Source organism: Phascolarctos cinereus, unplaced genomic scaffold (assembly GCF_003287225.1).
Source record: "Phascolarctos cinereus isolate Bilbo 61053 unplaced genomic scaffold, phaCin_HiC Scaffold_4;HRSCAF=312, whole genome shotgun sequence".
Lineage (NCBI taxonomy): Eukaryota > Metazoa > Chordata > Mammalia > Diprotodontia > Phascolarctidae > Phascolarctos > Phascolarctos cinereus.
The window spans coordinates 356346020-356373771 of NW_027555847.1; the positions used below are offsets into that span (position 1 = coordinate 356346020).

At 40.1% G+C, this 27752-nt stretch overlaps 2 protein-coding genes across 7 annotated transcripts in view; one reads left to right on the top strand and one right to left on the bottom strand.

Annotated features, from left to right (window-relative positions):
- Positions 1 to 13848, bottom strand: part of SKP2 (S-phase kinase associated protein 2) — a 30938-nt gene extending 17090 nt beyond the window's left edge. The window contains exons 1-2 of the mRNA XM_020995840.2: positions 13755 to 13848; positions 13003 to 13262 (exon numbers count right to left, since the gene is read on the bottom strand). Of these exons, the coding sequence (XP_020851499.1) occupies positions 13003 to 13262; positions 13755 to 13762 (268 nt within the window). The 5' untranslated portion in view covers positions 13763 to 13848. The remainder of the gene's footprint in view (positions 1 to 13002; positions 13263 to 13754) is intronic.
- A 328-nt stretch (positions 13849 to 14176) lies between these two features.
- The window catches only part of LMBRD2 (LMBR1 domain containing 2), a 54492-nt gene continuing 40916 nt past the window's right edge, over positions 14177 to 27752 (top strand). For 2 of the 6 annotated variants that reach the window (XM_020995802.2, XM_020995826.2), the window contains exon 1: positions 14178 to 14452. The gene's annotated coding sequence lies outside the window, so the exon portion shown is untranslated. Of the gene's footprint in view, positions 14453 to 14735; positions 15015 to 25184; positions 25251 to 27752 lie in introns of those variants that run through there. The other 4 variants (XM_078153218.1, XM_020995835.2, XM_078153219.1 and 1 more) reach the window with 4 other exon arrangements.

A 27752-nucleotide genomic window follows, 5' to 3' on the forward strand; every position in this document is an offset into this window, starting at 1 on the left:
CCAGATGGCTCCAGAGGAGAAAGTAAGGCTGGTGACTTTGCATAGCCCTCCCTCACTTAAATCTGATTCAACTGTATGTCATGGCATCACCTCCCTGATGTCATGGTCCTCTTTGAAGGACAAACAGCAGTAATAATGGGATAAACTGGAAATAACCAACTAGAATTAGGGAGATCAGGAAAGGCTTCTTATAGAAGGTGGGATTTTAGGGGACAGCTAGGTGGCGCAGTGGATAGAGCACCAGCCCTTAAGTCAGGAGGACCTGAGTTCAAATCCGACCTCAGACCAAACACTTGACACTTACTAGCTGAGTGACCCTGGGCAAGTCATTTAACCCCAATTGCCTAAAACTAAAAAACAAACAAAATAAAACAAAAAAAGAAGGTGGGATTTTAGATGGGACTTGAAGGATGCCAGAGAATCCAAGAGTTGGGAGATGAAGAGGAAGAACATTCCAGGCATGGGGGACAATCAGTGAAAAATGCCCAGAGATGGGAGATGGGGTGTCTTGTTTGAGGAACGGGCAGGAGGCCAGTGTCACTGGATCAGTCTATGTGATGGGTTTTTGGGGGAGTGTGGGGGAGGAAGGAAGCACAAGTTATGTAGAGTCAGAAGATTTTACAATTGATAAAACACTAATTATTGATAAGGTACTTAATAATTAGCTAACACATCTAATGAACGTTGTACTGTTGTATTTCTCGTGGGTCTGCAGAATAACTTCAGTCCAAAACAGAAAAGAAAAACCCAACAAAACCCAAAACACCTAGCCTGCATTTCCTTTGTAACACCTGAAAACCTTTTCTAAAAAAGCAAAAAAAAAAAAGAGTAAAAGGAGTTTATAGTTTATCTTAGAGGCAGTAAGGTGCTACTTGACTTTACTGAGCAGGTGAGTGACAGAGTCAGGCTGACAGAACTCTGGCAATTGAGTGGTGGAAGGATTAGAAAAGAGAAAGGGCTTGAGGCAAGGAGAGCAATGAGGTCATTGCATTAGTCTGAGTGAGAAGTGAAGAGGACTCCATGAGTTACTAAAGCAGATGGGTGCAAGGGATATTGTGGGTAGAAACGACAAAACCTGGCAGCAGAGAAAGTGATCTTTGAGTCTCTTCCCAGCTTGAACTCCAAAGGTCATTTATCTTATGAAAGAAAGGAGCACATGCTTGACCCAGATTCCACCCCCTCTCTGATATATTTTTTCTTTTCTTTTTTTTTTTGGGGGGGGCTAGGCAATGGGGTTAAGTGACTTGCCCAGGGTCACACAGCTAGTAAGTGTTATGTGTTTGAGGCCTTATTTGAACTCTGGTCCTCCTGACTCTAGGGCCAGTGCTCTATCCACTGCGCCACCGAGCTGCCCCAATATATATTTTTTATTCAATTTTGAATCTATGTGAACTTGTCCCTAATACAGCATCTCCACCCTCTTCTCCTGTGTGATAGGGGTTTCATAGGGGAACAAGGATGCAGGACAGAACCACTGTCCACAATAACATAATGGAAAGCTGACTAATGTGGGTGGCAAAGACCAAAGAAACAACTCCAAAACATGATTTCAATAGCCTTGGAAACAGCCATTCACTTTGACTTTTTTTTTTGTGAGACGATGCTGATTTAATAGTGCACTATGCTTTCCTCAGGAGTGCAGATAAACACTGCATTAACTACATGTCTGGCCAGATTGACTTTTTCAAAGAAGCCTGATGAGAAATAAACTTGATAGGATGTAGTAACACAATACAATCCATTTAGGTTAGAGTAAATGTGTTGTGGTGATTCACCCAGGTGGCACAAACAACTAAAATATACAGAGACAATAACTTAGATATACATGACATTTTAAGATTTACAAGGGCTTATCCTATATACTATACACACACCGCCCCCCCATAACATGGCAGTGCTGATTAGCATGTTAACGTGTGTTATGTCTATGTTTGCGCATGCACATATTCATGTTCATGTGTATATGTGGTAATGTGTATGAAATATGTAGGATAAGCACTTTGTAAAACTTAAAACCGATATAAATGTTTATAAAATATTAGGCCCAAACTCTGTGTATGGGTGGCGTTGATCTGATTGGCATCCTTGATACAGGTAGAGTATTCTTATTTTCATTTTACAGATAAGGAAACTGAGGCTTTAAGAAGACAAAGATCACATGCCCTACCTGGGATTCCAATTTCAGGGCTCTTTCTCCTACCCCATACCAACTTCCAACTATAGGGAGCAGATTTTAAGGTTTTAAAATCTTACATTCCAGGACTCTCCTGGGCTGATTATATAGGGATATTCCACAAAAATATGCCCTACTTCAAAAGAACATATATATTTTCCTGCTTCAGCAATGTCCTGGGACTAGCTCCTGCCCCCGAGGGAACTGGATAAAACAGCTTCGATGCTTGGCTGCAAATTTCAGTATCTCTGTTGCTGTCTCACTGGAACCCATGTTTCCCGCTCAGAACATGTCTCAGCTTCCCCCAGTTTCAGCAGGCAGAAAAATTATTTCATGGGGCTCTCGAGAATTTGGATAGGGTGGCAAATTCTCTATTATTCAGAACACTTCTGGGAGTTGAAAAGGAATTCAAAGTTTATCTACTCACACCTACATCTAAACACAAATTCCGCCCCTTTTCCCTAATACATCCCAGACAAGTGGCCACACCAGACTCAGAAGAGGTTCAAGAATGCGGAACTCACTCTCTCTTTAAGGTAGGCTGTTCCACTTGATTAGGCAGCAAGTTTCAGCTTCCTTTGCCTTTCCCCTTAACCCAGTTTTACAGATGACAAAGGATTGTTCCACGTACATCAACCTCCATCTGTGTCTTTGCACTGGCAGTTAGTTCCTCCAGCCTGGAAGGCTTCCTACCCCCCACCTTTAGAATACCTCGCTTCCTTCTGCAGGATGACTTTCTTGCCCCAACCCCCAGCCACTAGAGACTTCCCCTCTACTTACCTATCACCTATTCTGCATGTATCTTGTATGTGCCTCAGTATTTCCATGCATTTACTAAAACATAAACTTCCTGAAGGCAGAGACTATGTATTCTTTGTAGCCAGCCCTTAGCACAATGTAAGTACTTAATAAATACTTGATTTACAGGACAAGAAGAAGGAGTCTTGCAAGGGTGAAAAACTGCCCAGGTTACTTAGCATATTGGCAATCTTAAACAATCATCTCTGCTTACTCATGGAAAGAAAACAACCAACAACTTAATTTCAGATTTATGACCATCAAGTGCTATGCGTACAGATCAGTTGCCGAGAAAGGGAAAATCAGATATCTTTTCTGCTCTACCTAAGCCAGGTTTTTAAAGGGCATATGAAGTCTAGTCAATTTGCTGAACATAAGACAGACCCATATTCGAACAAAAACAACACAAGACCACTAACAAGCCATGTGACCTTGAACAAGTCACTTCCCTTCTCTGTGTCATCTTTAAAATGAGAGGCTAGCAGGGCTGGGGAACCTGTGGCCTTGAGGACACGGATGGCCCTCTAGGTCCTCAAGCGCAGCCCTTTGAATCCAAAATTCACAGAACAAATCCCCTTAACAAAAGGATTTGTTCTGTAAAATTTGGACTCAGTCAAAAGGCTGCACCCAAGGTCCCAGAAGGCCACATGTGGCCTCCAGGCTGAAGGTTCCCCACCCTTGGTTTAGCTTAAACAATCTCAGAAAGTCCCTCTTGGCTTTAATTATCCATGAATAAAATATTAAGGCCAAACAAGATGAATCTGTTATGAACTTGTCACCAGCTGGACTTGTAATATAAGCAAGCTCAATCTCACACACCTGCCTGAATCTTTCCTCTCAAGTCTAGCTACTTTTGCTGCACTTTGTTCAGAAGAAGTGGCTTATGCTTACCCACAAGAGTAATAAAATTAATAATAAAAAAAAATCAGCCACGGAAGAGCTTGCCTTTTCACCCAAGACATGGAGAAAAGGGACCCTGGGTCCTGTTACTTGCTGTGCTTTTGGGTTTTTGACCAGAGGCAGGCACAGTTCTTTCTGCAGGTTAAGCAAATAATGTCCTTTCTTGACATATGACTCACCAAGGTCTAACAGTGGTAAGTGGACACTGCTTCACATGGAGCCATGTTTCTATGAAAGGATCCCTTGAAATGGAGCAAATGCTGGATTCAGAGTAAGAGCCACTTGAGTAGAAATCCTGGCTCTTACTTACAAGCTGTGTGACACTGGGCAAATCACATCACTCTGTTCCTCATCTGTAAAAGGAGGGGACTGGATCAGTCCAAAAATATTCACTGGCTCCCTACTAAACTCCTGGGTTGGCATTTAAGGCCCTCCAGATTCTGGCTCCTCCCTATCTTTCCCACTTTTTTCCTTTTCTCTGGTCAAACTGGATGAGAGAGGGAGGAAACAGTTTGGTGAGAGCTCCACTTTAGAGAAGGCCAAAATCCTGGGCAGTTTAAGTAGCCCTAGCTGACAGGTCAGCCATCCTGACATTTGTTTAATGGCACCCATCGCCTTTTGCTCATGCCCTAATAATGGCTGGCACAGCAGGTAGTCAGGATTATAAACATCTGTGGATGAAATAAGCTCTCCCTCCCCACAGGTATCTGACTCAGCTGTGAGACACCTGCTTTGAACTGTGTCCCTTACCAGAAAGCAGGGTGAGCTCTCCAACACAGGCATCTTACACACACAACTGACCCTAAAGATCAGTGAGAGGTGTCTTGGTAGGGGCTCATCTGTTTTAGTATGGGAAGTTTTTATTACACTATTTTTAATTATTTATATATTTATTATATTACAATATATATTTTTACTATTATATTATTATTTTTATTACACTAAAATAAAGAGACGTAGTTTGTGAAAACTACTTCAATAAAAAGAGAACACTGGCCCAGGAGTCCTGGGACCTGGGTTTGAATTCCACATCCAATGATGACAACCAGTGTGACCTGTCCCTTAACCTCTTGAGTCTTGGTTTACTCATCCATAAAATGAGGGAGTCAGACCAGATGGCTCTGAGGTTCCTTCCAGCTTGAGGTTATTTAGGCACTTCATATAGGACACACATGGAGTCCATGACTTGCCCCGGGCTATAGACACATAATGGTACAATGACCAACACCTCCTTCACAGAGGCATCCTTCATGATGCAACTGCAGATGACAGATGTACAGGCCAAGTTTCCTCATCTGTAATGAGGAATGGGATAGAATGAGTTTCCTCATACTCGTTTATAAACTCATCCATAGAAAAACTATCTGCTGTGCTGACGCTGACACACTGGAAGTAGTGCCTGGACTTTTCAGGGTGTTCCTTGGTAGTTCTGCCTTCTCTGGGGTCCCTGAGCTCAATGACACCTCCAATATAATCCTGCTCTGATGGCCCCTCATGACACAGGGTGACTTTTTTGAATGAGGGGACTGGGAACAAAGAAAACCTCAATCTGGGGTCCATGGACTTAGAGGATCCAGGGAAAGGAATGAAGGAGGAAAAGGAAGGGAAGGAGGAAGGAAAGGAAGGAAGGAAGGAGGGAGGGAACTAAGGAAGAAAGGAGAGAAAAAGGGAGGGAAGGAAGGAGAGGAGGAAAGGAGGAAAGAAAAGAGGGAAGGAACTAAGGAAGGAAAGAAGAAAGGAGGGAAGGAGGAATCTGGGATCCATGGACTTTCAGAGGATCCATGGAAAGGAATGAAGAGGAAAAGGAAAGGAGAGAAGGAAGGAAGGAGGAAAGGAAGGATGAAGGAAAAGAAAAAAGGAGGGAGGGAAAAAAGGGAGTGAGGGATGGAGGAGGGAAGGAAGGAGAAAGAAGGAATGAAAGAAGAAAGGAGAGAGGGAGGAAAGAGGTAAAGAGAGGTAGGAAGAAATTATTCTAATATGCTATTATTATCTTTATTTTATAGTTGAAGAAACTAAGGCAGACAGGGGTTTAGTCATTTGCCCAGGCCCACACAGCCGGGAGGCGTCTTGACGCTGGATTTGAACTAAGGTCTTCCTGACTCCAGACCTGGTGCACTATTCACTGTGCCACTTAGCTACCTCCTAGATAGGGGAGGTAGGGGAAGGGGAAATCGCATCTTTATTTTAATTTTAATATAACTGGTTTATTTTGTAATCCTGTGTGTTTTTATCTTGTAGATTTAAAAACATTATTCTGAGAAGGGGTCACAGGCTTCACCAGATTACCAGTCCACACCACCCACACACCCGCACCCACACACATAGAGAACCCTAGGCCAGAATGCTGGGCAAAGTCTAATAAGATGAAATTTAATCGGAATAAATGTTAGGTTCTATGCCGAGGTTCAAAAGGCAATTGCCCTGGTACAGAATGAAGCATACAGTTCATCTGTAAGGGGCCTGGAGGTTTTAACAAACTGCCAGTTCAGGATGTGACAATGTTGACACAGTGGCCAGAAAAGTTCCTGCAATCTGGCTGCATTAATAAAGTCTGGGACCATATTTTAAGCTCAAGCTGAGGGTGGACTGTGTCCAGAGAGGGGAGACCAGGATGCTAACAGGGTTAAAAAACTGCTCCTTGAGAACATGGTGGAAGAAGCAGGAGATGTTCAGACTGAAGAAGGGATGCACACATGGTAACTCTGTAAGTATTTGAAAGACCGTCACATGGAAAAATTAGACCTGTTTAATTCTGGTGCCTTCCTCCACCTAATTATTTCCTATCAATTCTGCATATAGCCTGTCTGCACATTATTTTTTTTGCATGTTGTCACTCCATTCAATTGGGAACTCCCTGAGGGCAGGGAATATCTTTTGACTCTTTTTGTATCCCCAGCACTCAGCACAGAGCCTGGCAAACAGCAGGTATTAATTATTAAGTGTTTTACCTGGTTTCAGAGGGTAGGATTGGGGCAAAGGATGGAAGTCATAACTGGCAGATTTATGCTTCATAGATGAAAAAAACTTCCTAGTGATTAGATAACTCAAAGTGGAATGGGTTGACTCCGTAGGGAGTGAGTTCTTCCTCTCTTAAGACCTACAGGATTATAGATTTAAGTGTAGAAACCCTGCATCTAATCAAACCCCCTCTTTTTACAGATGAGGAAACTGAAACCCAGGAGAGATGAAGGGGCTTGTTCCAGGACACACCAGTACTAAGTGGCAGGGCCTGGATTCTAACCCAGGTTGTCCTGACCCCAAATGCAGTTCTCTTTTAATGAGCAATGTGGCTTTGGCGGCACCAAGCTGAAAGATCAATTATTGAGGATCCTTCTGGCTGAAGACTCATTTGACCTTTTGGTTCCCTTCCAACTAGAGAGATTCTAAGATTTGTATGACTCCAGGTTCTTGGAAGCCTGTGCTACTCTCCCTATCATGCCCTCTCCCCTCATTCCTCCATGTCTGCTCTCCTAAGAAAGAACCCTTGGTGATACAGCCAGAGATCCTTGGAGCACGAGGTACCCTTAAACAACACGCTTACAAACTGCTTTCCATACATGTGTTATCCTTGCTCCTCATCTTTCCATTTTAATTGTCTGACACATCACCAATTCTTGCCTCTTCTACCACCCCTGGATGTTTATTGCTTTTCAACTTTCCTGTTCTAACACTTTATCTTCATTTACTGAGACATTACTTCTTTGAGAAGCAGCTTAGCAAGGCAAGTGCTAGGCTTGGGAGCAAAACTGGACTCATATCTTGTCCCCAGAGCAACCAAGGATCAACTACCCAGAGAAACTTATCATAATCTTTCAGGGGAGGAGATGGACATTCAAGGAAATAGGGGACTTAAAAAGACCAGAGCTTAACAGAAAATTTGACCTTCAAATACAAGACTCAAGAGAGGCATAAAAAGGTAAACAGGAAAGAAAAAATAAAACAACATATTATTAATAGGGCAAACTGTTTACATCCCTCCAAGGGAAGATGACACTTGTAACTCTTAAGAACTGTAATGTTATTATGACATTTAAAAGGGGGTATACTTAGAGGGCATGGGTTTAAGTTGATTTGGAAGTGGTGGTAAAAAATCTAATTAAGTGGTGAAAAGAGGAGGCAGACAAGGATAAATTACCCTCACAAGAAAAGACACAAAAAGCCAAATATAGTAGAGGGAAAGAAGGGAGATGAGCATTGTTTGAACCTTACTCTTAGCAGATTTGGTTCAAAGAGGGAACAACATAATCAGGTATAGAAATCTAACTTACCCTATACTAAGTAGAAAGGGTAAAGGGAAAAGAAAAGGGAGGGAGCTAATAGAGGGAGGGCAGACCGAGGGAGGCAGTGGTGGAATGAAAAACTCTACTGAGGAAGAAAAGAGAGAAAGGTGAGAGAAAAAGCATAAACAGGGAGGGTGGGAATAGGGATGGAAAGAAAGACACAGATGGTAATTGTAACTGTGAATGTGAATGGGATGAACTTACCCATAAAAAGGAAATGTAAAGCAGGGTAGATTAAGAACCATAATCCTACAATATGCTGTTTACAAGAAACACATTTGAAGCAGAGGGATACACACAGAGTAAAGGTAAAAGGCTGGAGCAGAATACAGTATGCTTCAGCTGAAGTAAAAAAAAGCAGGGGAAGCAATCCTGATCTCAGATAAAGAAAAAGCAAAAATAGATCTAATTAAAAGATATAAGGAAGGAAACTACATCCTGGTAAAAGACACCATAGATAATGAAGTAATATCGTTACTAAACATATATGCACCAAGTGGTACAGCAGCCAAATTCTTAAAGGAGAAGTTAAGAGAGATACAGGAAGAAATAGACAGCAAAACTATAAGAGTTGGGGACCTCAACCTCCTCCTCTCAGAACTAGATAAATCTAACCACAAAATAAACAAGAAAGAAGTTAAGAAGATGAACAGAACCTTAGAAAAGTTAAATATGGTTGACCTCTGGAGAAAACTGAATAGGGATAGAAAGGAATATCGAAGGTACATGGCAGCACCTACACAAAAACTGACCATGTACTAGGGCATAAAAACCTCACAATCCAATGCATAAAGGCAGAAATATTAAACGCACCCTTTTCAGATCATGATGCAACAAAAATTACATGTAATAGAGGGCCATGGAAAAACAAACTAAAAATTAATTGTAAACTAAATAATCTAATCCTAAAGAATGATGGGTCAAACAACAAAGCGTAGAAACAATCAATAACTTCATCCAAGAGAATGACAATAACAAGACAACATACCAAAACTTATGGGATGCAGTGAAAGTGGTTCTTAGGGGAAGTTTTATATCTCTCAATGCTTACATGAATAAAATAGAGAAAGAAGAGATCAATGAATTGGGCATGCAACTACAAAAGCTAGAAAAAGAACAAATTGGAAATCCGCAGTTAAATACCAAATTAGAAATTCTGAAAACCAAAGGAGAGATTAATAAAATTGAAATTAAGAAAACCATTGAACTAATAAATGAAACTGGTTTTTATGAAAAAGTCAATAAAACAGATAAACATTTGATTAACTTGATTAAAAAAAAGAAAACCAAATTACCAACATCAAAAATGAAAAGGGTGAATTTACCACCAATAAAGAGGAAATCAATAATTAGGAGCTATTTTGCCTAACTGTATGCCAATAAATTTGACAATCTTAGTGAAATGGATGAATATTTACAAAAATATAAATTGCCCAGATTAATGGAAGAGGAAATAAAATACTTAAACAACCCCATTTCAGAAAAAGAAATTGAAGAAGCCATGAATGAACTCCCTAAGAAAAAATCTCAAGGGCCAGATGGATTTACAAGTAAATTCTATCAAACATTTAAAGAACAGCTGTCTGGAAAAATAAGTGAAGAAGGAATCTTACCAAATTCTTTTTATGATACAAATATGGTGCTGATACCTAAATCTGGAAGAGCCAAAACAGAGAAAGAAAATTATAGACCAATTTCCCTAATGAACATGGATGCAAAACTTTTAAATAAAATATTAGCAAAGAGATTATAACAACTTATCTAGAGGATAACACACTATGACCAGGTAGGATTTATACCAGGAATGCAGGGCTGGTTCAATATTAGGAAAACTATCAGCATAACTGACCATATCAACAACAAAACTAACAGAAATCATATGATTATCTCAATAGATGCAGAAAAAGCATTTGACAAAATACAACACCCATTCCTATTAAAAACACTAGAGAGCCTAGGAATAAATGGAGTATTCCTTCAAATGATTGATAGTATCTATCAAAAACCATCAGCAAGCATTATATGTAATGGGGATAAGCTAGAAGCATTTCCAATAAGATCTGGGGTGAAACATGGATGTCCATTATAATCACTGTTATTCAATATTGTGCTAGAAATGTTAGCTGTAGTCATTAGAGAAGAAAAAGGAATTGAAGGAATTAGAATAGGCAAAGAAACAAAGCTATCCCTCTTTGCAGATGACATGACGGTATATTTAGAGAATCAAGTAAAAAAATTACTTAAAATAATAAACAAATTTAACAAAGTTGCAGGATATAAAATGAACCCACATAAATCATCGGTATTTCTATATATTACTAACAAAGCCCAGCAGCTAGAGATTATCAAAATGAATGCTGATGCCCCTGAGGTTGATGAGACAAGATGAAGTGGAGAGAAAAACCGAGTTAGGTGTTCATGTCACTGAGAAAATTGGGAAAGTGACTTGCAGCCTGGAAAAATACAACAAGGATAAAGAGAAGCAAGTAGAAATTGATTGCAGGGATTTCAAAGCCAGGAAAGACAAGTCTTATAATTTTATGGACTCACATAATCATCACAGAGATCACAGAGCCTAGATCAGTGCCTTTTTTTTTTTTTGCTTTTTTGGTGAAGCAATCGGGGTTAAGTGACTTGCTCAGGGTCACACAGCTAGTAAATGTTAAGTGTCTGAGGCTGGATTTGAACTCAGGTCTTCATGACTCCAAGGCCAGAGCTCTATTCACTGCACCACCTAGCTACCCCAGATCAGCGCCTTCTACAAAAGGGACAGTTAATGAATCGTTGGTCATTAATTGTGCAGGTAAAAGGGCCAGGCTGTTAAAGCTCAGTGATAACTGTGGTACACCTTCCAGGCATGTCCAGATCCCTATCACCTAGAAAGGTTTGTCTTCAACTGTGCTTTCCCAAAGAACAAACAAGTCACTACTGCTTCTCAGTGTACTAAATACACTAAATAGCAATTATGTTAAGGAAAAGGTAAAATTCAACAGGAAATAAACTTACAGCTTTAAAAATCTTGTACCTATATACAGTCAGAGAGTTGGAAAGGACTTTAGACATCATCTAATTCAACAGGGCCTCCTCCACTGTTTTACAAATGAGGGAACTGAGGTTCAGACAAGTTAAGTGACTTGCTCAAAGCCACACAGGAGTTAAGTGGCAGAGCCGGGATATGAATCCAGGTTTTCTACCTCCAAGTATGGTCCTTTACACTGTCTCTCAACTTGTTACCTGGTCATTACGATGGAGCCAATATTTTTTTTTTTTGGTTAATGGGGTCAGTATGATTCTGTTCAGGGCTTCACTCCATAGCTCAAAAAATTATCCTCCTTTCTGCTTTAAAAAAGCAGGGTACTGGTGATTATTGTTATAACTGGCCCATTAAATCACAGGAGAGGTGCAGCAAGATGGAGCCATATTGGATAGAGTAACCAGGAAGGGAATAAGGAAGGCTCCTCTTCCTGAGTTCAAATGCAGTCCCAGACACTTACTTACCTATGTAACCTTGGACAAATCACTTAACTCTTGTTGCCAGAGTTTCCTCAGTTTCTTCATCTGTAAAATGAGCTGGAGAAGGAAATGACAAACCATTCCACTGTCTTTGTCAAGAAAACTACAAAAGGAACCAGGGAGAGTTGGACACACTGACCAAAAATGAACAACAACAAAAGGCTTACTCCTTGGGGTAAGAGGCTAAGTATGGATTGGATTAAGTGATGGCTGTGCCAGAGAAGTAGGGAGAGGGGTTAAAAAAGTTTGTCCTGGCTGTGAAGTACAGGAACAGAGGTAGCCTAATTCTGGTTTCAAAGGCTACAGACCTTTTGAGTACATACAATTTTAGATTATCTATAGGGGAGAGAGGAAAGCAGCGAGGCTCAATATCAAAATTATTGACTCATTTCTACAACAATGTTTGTTGGGTGCCTGCTCTTTACTCAACACTGTCCAAGATACAAAAGATGTTATAATCCTGGTGAAGCTGTGAAACTTAAGTCTTCCTGGCTTCCTGCCTTGGTGCTCTAACCTAGGAGTAAGCCTAGGGTCCTTAATTGCCCATCTAGGACAATTCCACGCTCAAATACTTGTCCAACGGCAAGTGTAGAGACTGTGGAAAAAAAGCCCATGCAGAGGTACAGGGCAGTATTACACAGTATAAACCAAAGCATGAACCTGCAAGTCTTCACCTTACAAGCTCTTCCCCAATAATTTATGCATTCACTTCTGCATGTCACAGACCTAGAAGCTCAGTGCCTCAGTCTGACCTAGTGAAAAGGCAGGAATGTGTAATGAACCTATATATTTTCAAGCAGATTATGACCAGAATATATATACATACATACATACATATATATGTATATATATATAAAAATAAATAAAATGTTCCTAGACAAGACTGAAGGCAGTAGTTAAAGCTATCTTTTTTTTTCGGTCTAGAACTGTGATTTAATCATTTTAGAAAACTAAGGGCAAGGAACAGCCTGCTGCCAATACAAATGTACTAAGAACTGAGACTAGCCAAACGTTATAAAGCCAATATGTGTTAAGATGAGGGAACCCAGGTTCCCCTAGCTCTGCCCTCACTATACCACAGAATAATTAAATGACTCTCAATATTGAGATCTGCAAATATAATACATCTGGAAAGAATGATTTAAAGTCAGAAGACCCAGATTCAAGTCCTGGCTCTGCTATATACTTACCTGTGTTGTGGGTCCGTTCCATCTCTGAACCTACGATCTGGTGCTTAATAGTCACTCCTAAATGCTTTCTATTAACTCCCGGAACAGTTCTGCAGTAAAACAAGACTTTTCAGTCTTTCAGACTTAACAACTCTGCCCCAAAACATACCTGAACTGTTCTCTTTGGATTGCCTCGGCCTGCGGGCAATTACAAAGTCCTTTTCCTTCGCTTTCACCTTTTGCTTTTTTGGTGGAGGGGCTTGAGTTAAGAGCAGCTCCTGGGGGATGTTTTCACTGTCCACCTTTTCTTTCTCCAGAACTGCGACCCCCATTCCTGACAGCAAATCCGATGTCTTGTTAAGATCCCATCCCCACTTGAAGGTGATATTAACATTGCTGTTCGAATCGGGAATCTCCTGGAGGTGTTTCCTGCAGGAAATGGACAAGTTGCATCCTCATAGCTTTCCATTAATTAGCATCCCCCAAAACGTTTGCGTCCAAGCCAAACCAAAACAAGGGCTTGCAAAGCCACCTTTTGCATGTAGGTAACACTGCTTATTTGGAAACCACAGGTGATTGTCATAAATTGGGGTGGGAGGGGGCTAGGGAGGCGAAAGCTGGTAAGTTAGGATACATGTGCATTTATCAAAAACGACTTTTTTCATTGCAGGCTGTGTCTAGGTTACCTAAAAGGAGGGGGAAGGGGGTGGGGAAGAGGCGAAAAAAAAGGAACCAGGTATCCAGTCATTCAAAACATCAACACCCACGCCCAGCTAGCGAGGCCAAATAAAAGCTTGCAGAGCCACGAGGCAACTGACTCCATTCGCAAACCCATAATTACCCAAAGCGACTAAGCAGAGGTGGCTACACATTTTCCTTCTCCTCCATCCGCTTGTTCATCATCGCAATAGGTTTGGTTACCTGTGCATGATGGGCTGGCCGTAGCAGATGAGGGGATTTAAATCCTTGCATTAATTGAGCGGCTCTCAGTCTCCGGCTTCCCGCGTCCACTACTAGGAGCCACACCACTACTCCCCGCAGTCGGATCCGGACCCAAGAAGGCAACGTTCCATTCAACCCGCGCGCGGAACCTTTTCCCTCTCCTGGTAGGCGGCCTGGGGGTAGGCGCGCTGCCTGCTGGGATTTGTAGTTCCCGAACTACCAATCCCTCGGTCCTTCCTCCTGCCAAATCATCCGCCTGCGTCTGTCTCTCCATCCCACTCTTCGTATTTCTCGCGCGCTCTTTCTCACTTCTTCTCCCACCCCCAGCCCCGCCTACGATGACCCAGAAGCCTCTGCGTGGCGGGACGCCAGCGAGGCCGGGGAGAGCGGTGACGTAGGCATGAGGAAGCGGAAGGGAAGTAGGGGGCCGGCGGAGAAATGTCACCGGCTTGAAGGCAGCAGATGTTCCTGTGCTGCCTCGGCGCTTCTGCTCCGTGCTCACCCCGCGACGGCGGAGGCGCCGGCGGGTCCTCGCAGCTCCTCCGCCCGTTGGCCTGCGGAGCTCCAGGCGGGCCGGCGAGATCGGGGCTCCGGGAACGCGCAGTGGGTGACGGCCGAGGTGGGGATGGCGATCCCGGGGACCCGCCGCGCCTACTGAGGGGAGCACAGACGCCCCGGTAAGTCGGAGGCAGCGGCCGGCGGGAGGTGGGGGTGGGGCGGAGAGCGGGCTGCGCTTCCCCGGGATCCCGAGCCTGCCCGGGGAAGCATCTCCACTCCGCAGCCGTGGGTGGGTTGGGCGTGGAAAGAAGCTAGGGGCCCGAGCTCGGCGGCCGGGGGTGGGGTCAGGGGCGGGGCGTCGCTTGCCACCTTCCTCCTCCCTCCCTGGGAGCGACCCCGAAAGTTGCGGCTTTACGGCCCACGGCGCCGAGGCTTGGAGGGCGGTGAGGGGCCCGGAGATGGGCCGCATCGCGCCGGGATGACCGAGTGCATTCTGGGGCCCTGGGCAGTGCGAGCACCTGCGGCGGGGGCGGCACGCCCGGGAGGGGGCGGGGAGGAGGCCTCTGTGCTCGGCTGCTGATGGGGAAGGCCGAGAAGAAGCCTCCCCTCCCCCGGCCGAAATGCTGCGTTCGCCGGGCAGCTTTGGGCCGCCCTTATGGTTTTCCTCGGAAAAATGGAAAGCTGAAAGATCTGTTCGTAGAATTAAGCCTCCTTACACCCGGGTGTATGTTTGTTCTTGATGTAAGTGTTTATTTAGCCTACTCTATCTGGATGGATGCATGGCTGGCTGGCTGGCTGGCTGGCTGGCTGGGGTGGTCATCTCTGTCCTTTTAGAGAATGCTTGATCCCTAAGATTATTATCATGCCTGTAACAGTGAAAATAAATTGTCGGTGTTGTGTTGGGGAAGCAAAAGGAATCGTGGATGCTTTGTAAAGTATAGCGACTATCGGTATTTGTTGAATTGGCTATTTTTGTTTTAAAGCTAGGTAAATTTACGAACACCAGGTTTAGTGCTGCTTCTGCATAGCTCATTAAACTAAAAGTGGTTATATTAAGTAGATTATCTTTATTTTCTCGTGCATTTAACTTTATTATCGTGAAACTCCCCAGCCCCTCACCCCTTTTGTCAATGTGGTTTAGGGGCTTAGTCCAAAATATTTGACTACTCCTTTAATGACTCTTCTGGGGAAAAACCATTTGAATGAGCATTTAAACATAAATAACTGTATTCTTCTCCAGGAAAAGTATGTTTAGGTCGAAGAAAACGCATGCCCAAACTAGATGCAAGTCATTTTTTTCCGTATCCATTTCTTCATTCTCTTTCTTTACACAGATTACTTTATTTACACAGTTGATTATTAACTAATTTTTTTATGGTTATAAAATCTTGAAGTAAGAGAAGGCTTCTGTAAAGGTTCATTGTTTATCTACGTTATCCATCTTGATGCCAGGTTTTGTCTTTACTACTTAAAAACTGTTCAGAATTTTTTTTCTCATAATATTTTTGTGGTGTTAAGTGTAAGGTATAAAATTCTGATTTTATAAATTAGGAATCTCTTTTGTGCTTTCTGTCTCTTATTCAGACCGTGAAACTTCTCTCACTTAAAATGTATGCTGATGTACAGATTAGTAAAGGATTCTCTTTAGAGGACTTCTGGTTTAAACATCTTGAATGACAGCTCTAGAGAGCAAAGTCCTGCCCTAGTGGAACAGGTGTTTTGCAGACAGCAGCGTCATCATTATTGCACTGATAAACCAGAATGCCTAAACTTGCTTAACGTGGGTTAATTTATTATGCGTTATATTCAGTCCTGACCTATTGTCTTAACTTTATTCAATTCATTTAAATTATTGATAGTGCTACCTAAAACCATGATAACTTTTAATCCGTTTTAAACTTGGAGTCATCCAGTCTATCAGTTTTCAGTTAGATGGTCTCCACAGGCTTAGATATAGCATTTTCTGAGTAATAAAGATCCTTGATAAATTTTAGGTTTTTTGTATTTAATCTCATTTCTATTACACTTCATTTTGCATCTAGGCAAGATACGATTCTTATTTCTGTGGTAAGGATTATCGTAAAGATATATTTTAGTGACCTAGGTAAATGAGTTAATAATATGCTTATTATATTTGATGCCATTGAGCAGGGGTTTGCCAGCACCTTGGAAGGTTGAAATAGAATTCAAAGTGATGGTAAATGAGACATGTCTCTATTGGACTTCATTCTACTGGGATATGTGAGGTGCTTGTTGGCAAAAACAAATAAACAAATATAGGAGGATGAATGGCAGAGCACAGATAGAGTAAAAACTTGGAATCACAGCTGACCACAAGTGAAATAAGATATAGGAATATGGGTAGTGTAATAGTATCAAAAAATCAAACATGGTAAGTATTCATTTTAGTAGAAATAATGGCACTGATGCCAAGCTGGGATTAGTGGATAGAGAAAGCTGGACTCAGGAAAACTTGGGTTGGTGCTGATGCATACCAGAATGACCCCTGGACAAGTCATGCTACCCCCAGTGCCTCAGGCATCTGCATTGGTTGTGACAATTTACACTTAAAGAGTTCTCTATACCAGTAACATCACAGATCTCGACCACTTACACTTTTCCCATCAGCTTTGATGATATCACCTACATTAATACAAGAACTGGGATGTAATCCTTTTAAATTCTCTTGGTTTTTACACAGAGAGGTAAAGGTGTTGATGCCATTTGTTTACCTTTTAGATAAATGCCTAAGGATTATGGTGTATAGTCAGAAATTTTGGGTGCCGAAGCAGAGTATTCCAGAAAGGGTCCCTTACTCTTTGTTAAATATAAAACATTCTCAAAGTAGGTAGGACTTCCTTGGTGATATTTATAACTGTAAAGGATAAAATAGCTAAGTACCTTAAAGAGCTATTTAATTAAAATTGGCTCTCCTTGTCTTTCTACTTTACCCTCACAAGATGTCTACTATAGCCACATATGCAGTTAATCTTCAACCATTTCAGAAAGTTTAGGACTTATTAGAAGTTTAATAGTTTTCTTTAGACTGCTCCGATTTCTGTTATCTTTAGAACATTCTAGCACCTAAGTTACTATTTTATCTTTTTTCTTAGTTACTCTGGTTTGGCCTTATTTGACTTCTTTAGCTTCTGGATCCTCAACATTTTAGGAGTTTCTCAGGCAGTTGATAGATGAAACAAGTAGTGGTTATTTAATGTGTATCTTGAAGGTATATGAAGAGTTTTCAGGTGAAGGCTACTGACCAATTTGTTGGTTTTTTTAATATCATAAAGGACTGAACAAGAGAAATGAACTTAAATTGATAAGAGAATTCTTTTAGTTTATTTTTGTTATAAAATGTTATTTTTTCCCTTTATTAATCTGTCTCTCCCACTCTCCCTCTCTAACTCATGGATCAGATTAAAGGAGGAAAAAACCTAATAAAATAAAGCCCTTACTACAATAGCTGTAGTCCTATAAAATAAATTCCCACTTTGTGTCTAAAAATGCATGTCTTCTGTATTTTATCACCACGTTGTCAAGAAGTATCATGTTTCATCATTTTTTGGACATGTGGTTTATTATTGTGTTGATCAAGTTTTCTAAAGTTGCTTTACTCTACAATTTTGATATTGGGGAAAGTTGTTTTCCTATTTTCTTTCTTTACTCTGCATCATTTCATAGAGATCTTTCTCGAACTGTCCCATCTTAAAAATTTATTTTGCTAAAGTAATGCTTTATTACTTTAGTACGCCATAGTTTGGTTAGCCATTCACCAATTGGAGAACACTTTTAGTTTCCGGTTTTGGGTTCCTATCACAAGAGCTGCTATAAATATTGGTGTACATATAGGTCTTTTTCCTCTTTCTTTGATTTCATTAGAGTATGGACCTAGTAATGTTATAGTTAGGTCAATAGGAATGCATATTTTCATAGTTTGGGGGACGTAGTTTAAAATTACTTTCCAGAATGGCTGTATTGATTCAAAAGTTCCACCAGCAAGGCACTAGTGTACCTGTTTTCCTACAGCCCTGCCAACATTTGTTATTTTCCTCTTTTGTCACCTTCCGGTCTGATGGGCTGGCTTGAAACTTGAAGTGCCTTTAATTTGCATTTCTCTAATTATTGTTAATATAGAGCTTTTTTTCATATAGTTGGTGGTGATAGCTTCTATTTTTTCATTTGAAAACTGCCTGTTTGTGTCATTTGGCCATTTATCTATTAGGAATGGCTCTTATTCTTATAAATTTGAATCAATTCCTTGTATATCTTGTGAGACCTTTAGAGAAAAATCATTTAGACATTAGAACAGTAGGCTTCAAGTTCTCAATTATTATTATTATTACTATTATTTATTCAGAACTTTGATTTTAGTGAGGTAGGGAATTCCATCTATCAATACAGATCAACAGCTGTTCTGAAATTGTAGCTTTAGTTTCCAAGGAAAATGATTCTTGCCCCGGGTCGTACAGCCAGTGTATGTCAGAAGATGGACTTGAACTTAAGTCTTCCTGGCTCTTCAGCCACATGCCTCTTTACCTAGGAAGTTATTCAATCTCTGCATATATGGAGAAACTCTAGTTGGCTCAGTGAATAGAGCATGGGGCCTGGAGTCAGGCAGACTCATCTTCCTGAGTTCAGATCCAGCCTCAGATCCTCACTAGCTGTGTGACCCTGGGCAAGTCACTTAATACTGTTTGCCTCAGTGCGTCATCTGTAAAATGAGCTGAAGAAGGAAATGGCAAACCAATCCAGTGTCTTTACCAAGAAAATCCCAAATGGGGTCACAAAGAGTTCAACAGAACTAATGGCTAAACAAGAAATCTTTAAACACAGGATTTAAAGCTATTTTGGAAGGTAGGTACTGACCTACCTTTGAAGCAAGGCAGTTAGCTAGATCACTGGTATCAAATGCAAATAGAAAAGGGAGACCAGGGGGCAGCTAGGTGGCTCGTGGATAGAGCACCAGCCCTGAATTCTGGAGGTAATGTTTACTAGCCGTGTGACCCTAGGCAAGTCACTTAACCCTATTGACTAGCCAAAAAAAAAAGCGGGGGAGGGGGACCAGTAATCTGTACTTAAGGATGCTTGCAGGCTGTGCATTGACTTAGTTTTAAAATGTAATGTTATTTGTTATATTTTTATTTGTTTTGTTAACTTATTTCTCAATTACATTTTAATCTGGTTCAGGATTGTTGCTGGTTTGACATCTCTGATTTAGGTGATGTCAAACTTCTAAACTAATTTCTTTCCCTCAGTCTCTGATTTTTCCCCACAAATCATCATATGACCTTAGATAGCCATCCTAACTGAGCTTCTTCCAAGAATGACATTCCATTTACTTCTTTAACTTTTAAACAGGCTGTTCTTTATGCATAGAATGCTTTTCCTCTTCCTCTCTGCCTTTGGTTCACTTCAGTACTCAGCTCAAATGTTACCTCCATATATTTACCAATCCCTAGATTTTTGTGCTGTCACCATACATATGAAGAAGAATTCTGTGATTTATTTACCTGTAAACGTGTAACATATCCTTCTCTTCTCTCCCCCCGCCCCGACCCAGGGCAGGAGCTTTCTTACTTTTGTGTTTGTATGCCAGCAAGTGGCACAAGGCAGCTGGTGGCACAGTGGGGAAAGTGCTGGGCCTAGAGTTAGGAACACCTGAGTTCAAATTTGGCCTCAGATACTTTACTAGCTGTGTGATTCTGGGCAGGTTACCTCAGTTTCTTTAACTGTAAAATGGGGATAATTATATCATTCATCTTGCATGGTTTTTGTGAGGGTCGAATGAGATAATGCTTATAGATTGTAAAAAGACATAGCACAGTGTCTGGCCTATAGTAGGCATTTAATAAATGCTTATTCCCTTATTCTCCTTGTGCTTAATAATTCTGATTTTTTGAGTATGTTCTGTAGTGTGACTGGTCCTGGGACTGATCTGTCTTCCTTTCTGATCTTGGTAAAATGACTTCACCTTTCTAGAGGTGTTTCCCATTTTGTAAATGAGGGAGTTGGAGCAGATAAGAATCTGTATTACTTCCTGTCACCTCACAGCATTGCTATGGATGGTATAGACCAAGAGGTTAGTAATAATTTTAAACAAGGTGCCAGGAGCACCTTAGTTGTATACAAAGGAGAAAGTGTGGATGAAGGAGGGAGGGGATGAGCAGTTGGAGTCAAGTAAAAGAAGCATATTGGTTTCCCCTTCATCAGGATAGACACAATTTCTGCCATAGCAAAGAGCTGTAAGAATGTGTGAACTTGCAAACTCTGGTGGGCTTTATAAGTAAGATTTGGCAAAAGCAGTTTCAAGGTTGTGATATCTGGGAGCTCATTTTTTGGTGGGTAAAATAGATGATGAGCCTAAGCTAGGAGAAACACTGAGGATTAGAAGTGATATTAGGAAATTTTCGTTCAAGGCATTTTTGGGGAAAGGACCACCTGGCAAGATGTAGGTAGGTAGACTTTATGATTTGAGGCTAATGGGCCAATGAAAACATTTGTGTATGTGAAATTGTTGTAGTTTCAGGAGCTGAAAGTTTTAAAAGTAATAAAATTTTTAGTTATTGAAACTTAAATCTGCCTTATTGTTGCAATTTAATTGAGGATTGAAGTCACTTTAGGGGGCTTTCTGTTTACTGTGCTTTTCTAAGTGTGATAGCTAATCCACATGGAGCAGACGATCATATTTTATGAAGCATTACATTTATTTAACGTCTCTTGAATATGTTTTATTATCTTTTCAGTTTTTCAAGTAAAGTACCTAATCAGAGATTTAAATGATTGAAAAGTTGGAAATACTCATCTGGTCTACAAGACATGAAGTTTCAAAAGGCTAGCTACCAGTTTGAATGAACAAATCAGGATATCAAAAGATTGAAATACTATAATTTACAAAATGAGGTTTAATAGGGACAAAAGTAAATTCTTAATGGCTCCAGAGAAGAGATAGGTGAAGATACCTCTCTATCCCACTCATTTGCAGCAGTGGGAAGAGGATCATAAATGTGGTATGCCACATATATTTTCAGACTTTCTTGATCTATTGATAAATTTTTTTGATTTTTTTGTCTTTTTTTTTTTTCCTTAAAAAATATTTGTTGTGGGGATGGCTCTTCTTGAGGACAAGGGGGAAGGGTACTGGAGGACATTCTGGTCATGTAAAAAAACAAAACAAAAGAAATCCATAAACATTTAATTAAAAATAAAAATGTAAGGGCTTACATCCAGGTTAAAAAAATAAAAATAAACTTGACAAGTACTATGACTATCCTTTTTTCTATATTCATATAACAAGTATTTGAGAAACAAAAAAATGGAAATAATTTAACGATTCAAATAATTTCCAACAGTGGTGTTTTGGTATATTAGACAAAAATTTCCACAATTCCTTAGCAATTTAATGGAAAAAATTAGGATTAAATTTAGGTATAATTGAAAATGTATGTATATGTAAGCATATTTATACATTATGTGTAATACATCTTCTGAATCAGTGGCACCTTATATATAAGATACTTCTGATCCCTTTCAACCCTGGTGGTTAGCCATTTGCCTGTCTTTCCTAATTAATTGATATTTATTTTGTATAGGCAGCTAGGTGTCAGAGTAAAGAGAGCACTGGCCCTATGATTAGGGCCTTGAATTCAAGTTTGCCTCAGATACTTAGTAGGTATTCAACCTGGGCAAGTCACTTAACCTCTTTCTGCTTCCCGGTTCCTCAAATAGTAAAAGGAGAATAAAAGCACCTATCTCTCATAAGGTTGTGAGAGTCAAATGAGATAATGTTCTAAAGTGCTTAGCACAGTGTCTGGCACATACTACAGTGCTTAATACATTACTTATTCCCCTTGCTTGTACCTGTTTATACCCCACCCCCATGTGGTTTCCTTGAGGCTGGAACTTTTCTTTTTTGTCTTTATCACCGGACCGTAGCAGAGTGCCTGGCATATAGGAAATATTTAAGAAATGCTTTTCAAAGTACCTAACTCATGTATATGTGATTTTTCTAATTCTCAGTATTTTTAGCTTGAGATACAAATTTCAGTGTTCGATTGAAATAAGATTCAGTTGTTATCTTTGGCCTAAATGACCACAAGCTGATTTTCTAGAAATCTGAGATATAAATATGTATGTGTGTATGTATGTATGTATGTGTGTGTGTGTGTGTATGTGTATATGTATAGTGTGTGTGTATATATATATATATGTATTTTTTTTAATATTTATATATATAATATGTATGTGGGATAGAGACCACTAACCCAAATAAAAATTCAGAGGTTTCTTTCAGTAGAAACAGAAGTTTTATTTTAGCAAGTCTCATGCAAGAATTGGGCATCACCTACCCAGGGTGGGCTGGAGTAGGGAGGCAAGATACAGGTGGCAAACAAGCAGTTATATACCCTTACACAAACAACTCTAAGAAAAACCCTCCCCCACTTGTTTACCTCAATCTCTTTATCCTCATTGGTTGAGGTGAGAGACCTTACGTTCTACCCAGAAACTCAAGAGATGAATTTTACTAAAAACAAGCTTGGGAGCTAGAAGATTGCCTTAGTAGTCAACGATAAGGCTGGGGTGATGGTTACAAAACAAGGAAGGGGGTGGGCAACAGATGTATGACCTGATCGCATGATTTACAGGAAAACGAAACTTAGGCCCAGCTAATGCTAAAGCCTTAACTAAATTTTGGGGCATAGCTTCCATTTCATATGAGAAACTTTCACTTGTCCCACACAGTCCCTTCTCTCATTTCATAGTTGAAAGTTTCTCATGCCAAAACTGGTAAGTTTCTGCAGCCTCCCTGTTTACTGTTTCATCAGGATTTGACCTTCCCTCTTCTTCCTGACTGACTGCCATCCATCCTTGATTCTCCAGTGTCATTAGTCTTATGGACTCACTAACAGGCTCTTTTAATGTAATCATTCTAGAGAGGGTCTTTTGTACAGTGGTAGTAATTAACTGCATCATGCAAGGGACACACACTGGGAGTAGTATGACTCCACTTACTGCTATTAATAAGAACCATAAAACCTGCTTCCACTAAGTTCCCCCAAACCAGGACCACCCCTTTAAGTAAGTCTTATATATATGTCTTCCAGTCAAGTGGAAAAGCTTATTCTAACTCCCATAGAAGTGGGGGGAGTTCTTTAGGAGCTTGCAATTTAATGAGGATGATGCTATGTTTGTTTGGAAAAGGAATGCCTGGCATGCTAATTAGGTGATTCTGGATGGGATTAGGGAGTGGTCAGTATATGCAAATACTCTAGGTGCTGAGCTACTGGAATGGTTGGGAAAACTCAGGGAGTCAACAGCTTTGTTGAAGGCACAAGATAGAAGGGTTGTCAGAGCACGGTCATTGGTAGTCAGGTGCCAGGGAAGAGTCCTTGGGTCAGGCACCCCTGAGTTAGCTTTTATGTGAGGAATCAGAAGGTCAGCTCTATGTGCCTATGACAAGGAGAGAATTTTCCACAGGAGCCTACTGAGAATTAGGGGTACTTCCAGAGACATGATCTTTGCCTTTTGGATTCCAGGTCCCATCACTCCATCAGTTTGACATGTGAACCCCTCAAAAATCGATGTGATTTTTCATTTCATTCAGAGGAGCATATTATCAAGAAAAAAAGGATACTCTACCCTGGTCAGACCACTTTTCCAGTCTTCCATTTTATGAAGGATATCAGCAAGCTCCAGCATTCTCAAAGGGATGAGTGTCATGAGGAGATTTGAAATCATTCTATTTGAGGATCAGTTGAAGGAAAGGAGATATTTCACCCAGAAAAAATACAACAGTTTGAACATGGTAACTGTCTTCAGGAATTAGGTTTATTTTGGTTGGTCTTTCAGGGCAGAACTGGAACAGAGCAATGGATGGAAATTGTGGAGAGGGAGATTTTGATTCAGTGTTGAGGAGAAACCTGTATAAACATTAAGTGATGTAGGCAATTCCCCCTCTCTGGAGTTGTTATGGAGGGAATTTGTATGGGTTGGGCATTTGAAGTTCTGTCTAACTATGACATTCTGTTGCAAAACAATAAAGTTGACTGTTTTTTTTCCCCACTGAATTAGATGGTATTTTTAGCGCTCTACAGATAGTCTAAATGTTTCTTTTACACTAATCTCTATTCTACTTTTTTACCACTGGTCCTTTTAAGTATGTAGATTTCCATTATAAACACTTCATAAATTCAATTTTGTACTATATACAGTACAGCTGAAATTATTCTAAGTTTCTGATTGAAATAATTAAAGTTTTTACTTATCTAAATGTTTTTTTTTATTTATGTTCTGTTCAGTTTTGTTGTATCTATAGAGAATTTAGTGGCAGTGTTTGTTGTTTGGGGAACATGGGTTGAATGGAAATTAGAAACAATTATCTAATTCATTCTTATTCCAAAGGATCATTCTGAATTGATCATTTCCTTACTCCTGTTTGTTCTTTGTTCCTAGCTCTGGTGAAAAGAATATTTTTATAGTTTTTCTTTTGTCTTTTCTTAACAGCACACTATTTGATGTTTATAATAGCGAGTATTTTTAAAGTTTCATAATCTCTGAAGGATGTTCAGAGAGAAGCTGGATGACCGTGTTTTAGAGTTGTTGAAGTAGAGATATATGGGATTTGGTCAGAATGTGCTCTAAGATCCTTTCCAGCTCTTAGGACTTTATGAGTATTTGTATTTAGCATAGCTTGAAGTGCTTTTTAATAGACTTTGTTGGGGAGGGGGAGAATCATAAATATGATTTCAGTTATGATTCCAACTATGATTAATTTTTTTAAGTTCTAATAGTTCTATTTTCTGGCCATTAAATTAATATCATTGAAATTGTCTTAAGAAGGTTCTGAAGATCACCTGGCAAGATAAAGTATTGGACACTGATACTGGACTGATTTGCCATTTCCTTCTCTAGCTTATTTTACAGATGAGGAAACCGAGGCAGACAGGGTTAAGTGACTTGCCCAGGATCACACAGCTAGTAAGTGTCTGAGACCTGATTTGAACTCAGATCTTAAATGGAATAGCCCTCATAGTCAGTAAAAGGGTGAGAAAAGTAATGCTGGGTTATAAATCTCAAAAATGACTGAATGAAATCTATTTAAATCCAAGGCAAACAGTTCAACATCACCATAATACAAGTCTGTGCTCCAACCACTGATGGTGCAGAGGCAAAAGTTGCTCAGTTCTATTAAAACCTGCAACATTTTCTAGAAGTAAACCCCCCCCCCAAATATGTTGCATTCATCATAGGGGATTGGAATGCTAAAGTAGGAAATTAAAAAATAATTGGATTAACAGACAAGTTTGGCCTTGGAGTACAAAATGAAGTAGAGAGACTAATAGTTTTGTCAAGATACCTTGCTGGTTGTAATAAACACTCTTTTTCAACAACCCAAAAGATGACTCTACATATAGATATCACCAGATGGTCAGGTTGTGTTTGTACTTCGTTCTTTTTTTTTTTTTTTTCAGTGAGTCAGTTGGGGTAAAGTGACTTGCCCAGGGTCACATATAGTGCTATATGTCTTGAGGTCTGATTCCAACTCAGGTCCTCCTCACTCCAAGGCCAGAGCTCTATCCACTGCGCCACCTAGCTGCCCTTGTCCTTCGTTCTTGAAGAGGACCATAATAACATCAGGGAGATCATGACATGACTTGCATTTAACTTTGATTTGAGTGAGTGAGGGCTGTGCAAGGCCACCAGCCTCACTTTCTTCTTCAGAGCCATCTGGGTCCAGTGATGAGATATATATCCAGATGACTGGTGCTGTCCCTGGGTGATATTGGAGACCTTGGCTTTTTAAGCTAAGAAGGTCTTCTCAGGTTCTTACTTTTAGTGAGATAACTCCCCTTCAGTGAATGGCCTTTTTTAAGAAGTGAGTCAAGGGATGACCCCTTTAATTTGAAAAAAAAAATCAAACTGTGAGGGGATGACCCTTAGGGTTAGAAACTGTTTCTATTTATGTTCACTCTGAGCAAGGAGGGCCCCAAATAACTGTTAAGTGGTGCTTGGGCACAATCTATGAGCTCCAAGGTGAATTGGGTTTAAGGCTACCTCTTTGAAGTTGTTGCGTTTGTCCTCTGTTCTAGAAGAGGATGATAACTTTATTATTGACCAAATGGTCAATATAGAAATCAGATTGATACTTTGTAGTCAGAGGCGGAAAAGCTCTATACAGTCAGTTAAACTGAGACTTGGAGCTGACTGTGGATCAAATCATGGGCTTTGTATTGCAAAATTCAGACTTAAATTGAAGAAAGTAGGGAAAACCATCTGACCATATTGGCATGATCTAAATAACATATGGTATGAATATGAAGTGGAAGTGATGAATACATTTAAGACATTAGATCTGGTAGTAGAGTGCCTGACAAACTGTGAACAAAGGTTCATAATACTGTATGGGAAGCCGCAACAAAAAACATCCCTAAGAAAAAGAAGAGCAAGAAAGCAAAACGGCTGTCTGATGAGGCTTTATAAATAGCGAGGAGAGAAGGAAAATGAAAGACAAAGGAGAAAAATATCCAACTGAATGCAAAATTTCAGAGAATAGTGAGAAGATATAAGATTTTCTTATATGAGCAATGCAAAGAAATAGAAGAAAACACTAGAATGGGAAAGACCAAAGATCTCTTCAAGAAAATTAGAAATATCAAGGGAAAGTTTCATGCCAAAATGGGCATGATAAAAGACAAAAATGCTAGAAATTTAACTGAAACAAAAAGATTAAGAAGAGATAGCAAGAATACACAGAAGAACTATGCAAAAAAGATCTTAACATCAGTGATAACCACAATGATGTAGTTCCTGATCCAGAGCCAGACATCCTGGAGAATGAAGTCAAATGGACACTAGGCCTTAAGAAACGTTGTTAACAATAAATCTAGTGGAGGTGACAGAATTCCAGCTGAGCTATTTAAATTCCTAGAAGATGAAACTGTTAAAGTGCTACACTTAATATGTCAGCAGATTTAGAAAACCACAACAGTGGCCACCGTATTAGAAAAGATCAGTTTACATCGCAGTCCTAAAGAAGAACAATCTAAAGGAATGTTCAAATAATTGCACTCATTTCACATGCCAGCAAGATTATGCTTAGATTCTGCAAGCTTGGCTTCAGCAATATTTGAACTGAGAATTACCAGAAGAGCAGGCTGGTTTTCAAAGAGACAGAAGCACTAAAGACCAAATTGCCAACGTTTGCTGGATTATGAAGAAAGCAAAGGAATTTCAGAAAAACATCTATTTCTGCTTCATTGATTACACTGAAGTTTTTGATTGTGTGGCACTTCCTGGCAGATAGAGGGAGAAGTAATGGAAAGAGTGTCAGATTTTATATTCTTGGGCTCAAAGTTCATTGTATATGTCAACTAGAATCATGAAATTAGAAGACACTTCTTATAAGAAAAACTGTGGCAAATCTGGACAGCATACTAAAAAGCAAATGTCAACTTGCTGACAAAGGTCTGTACAGTAAAA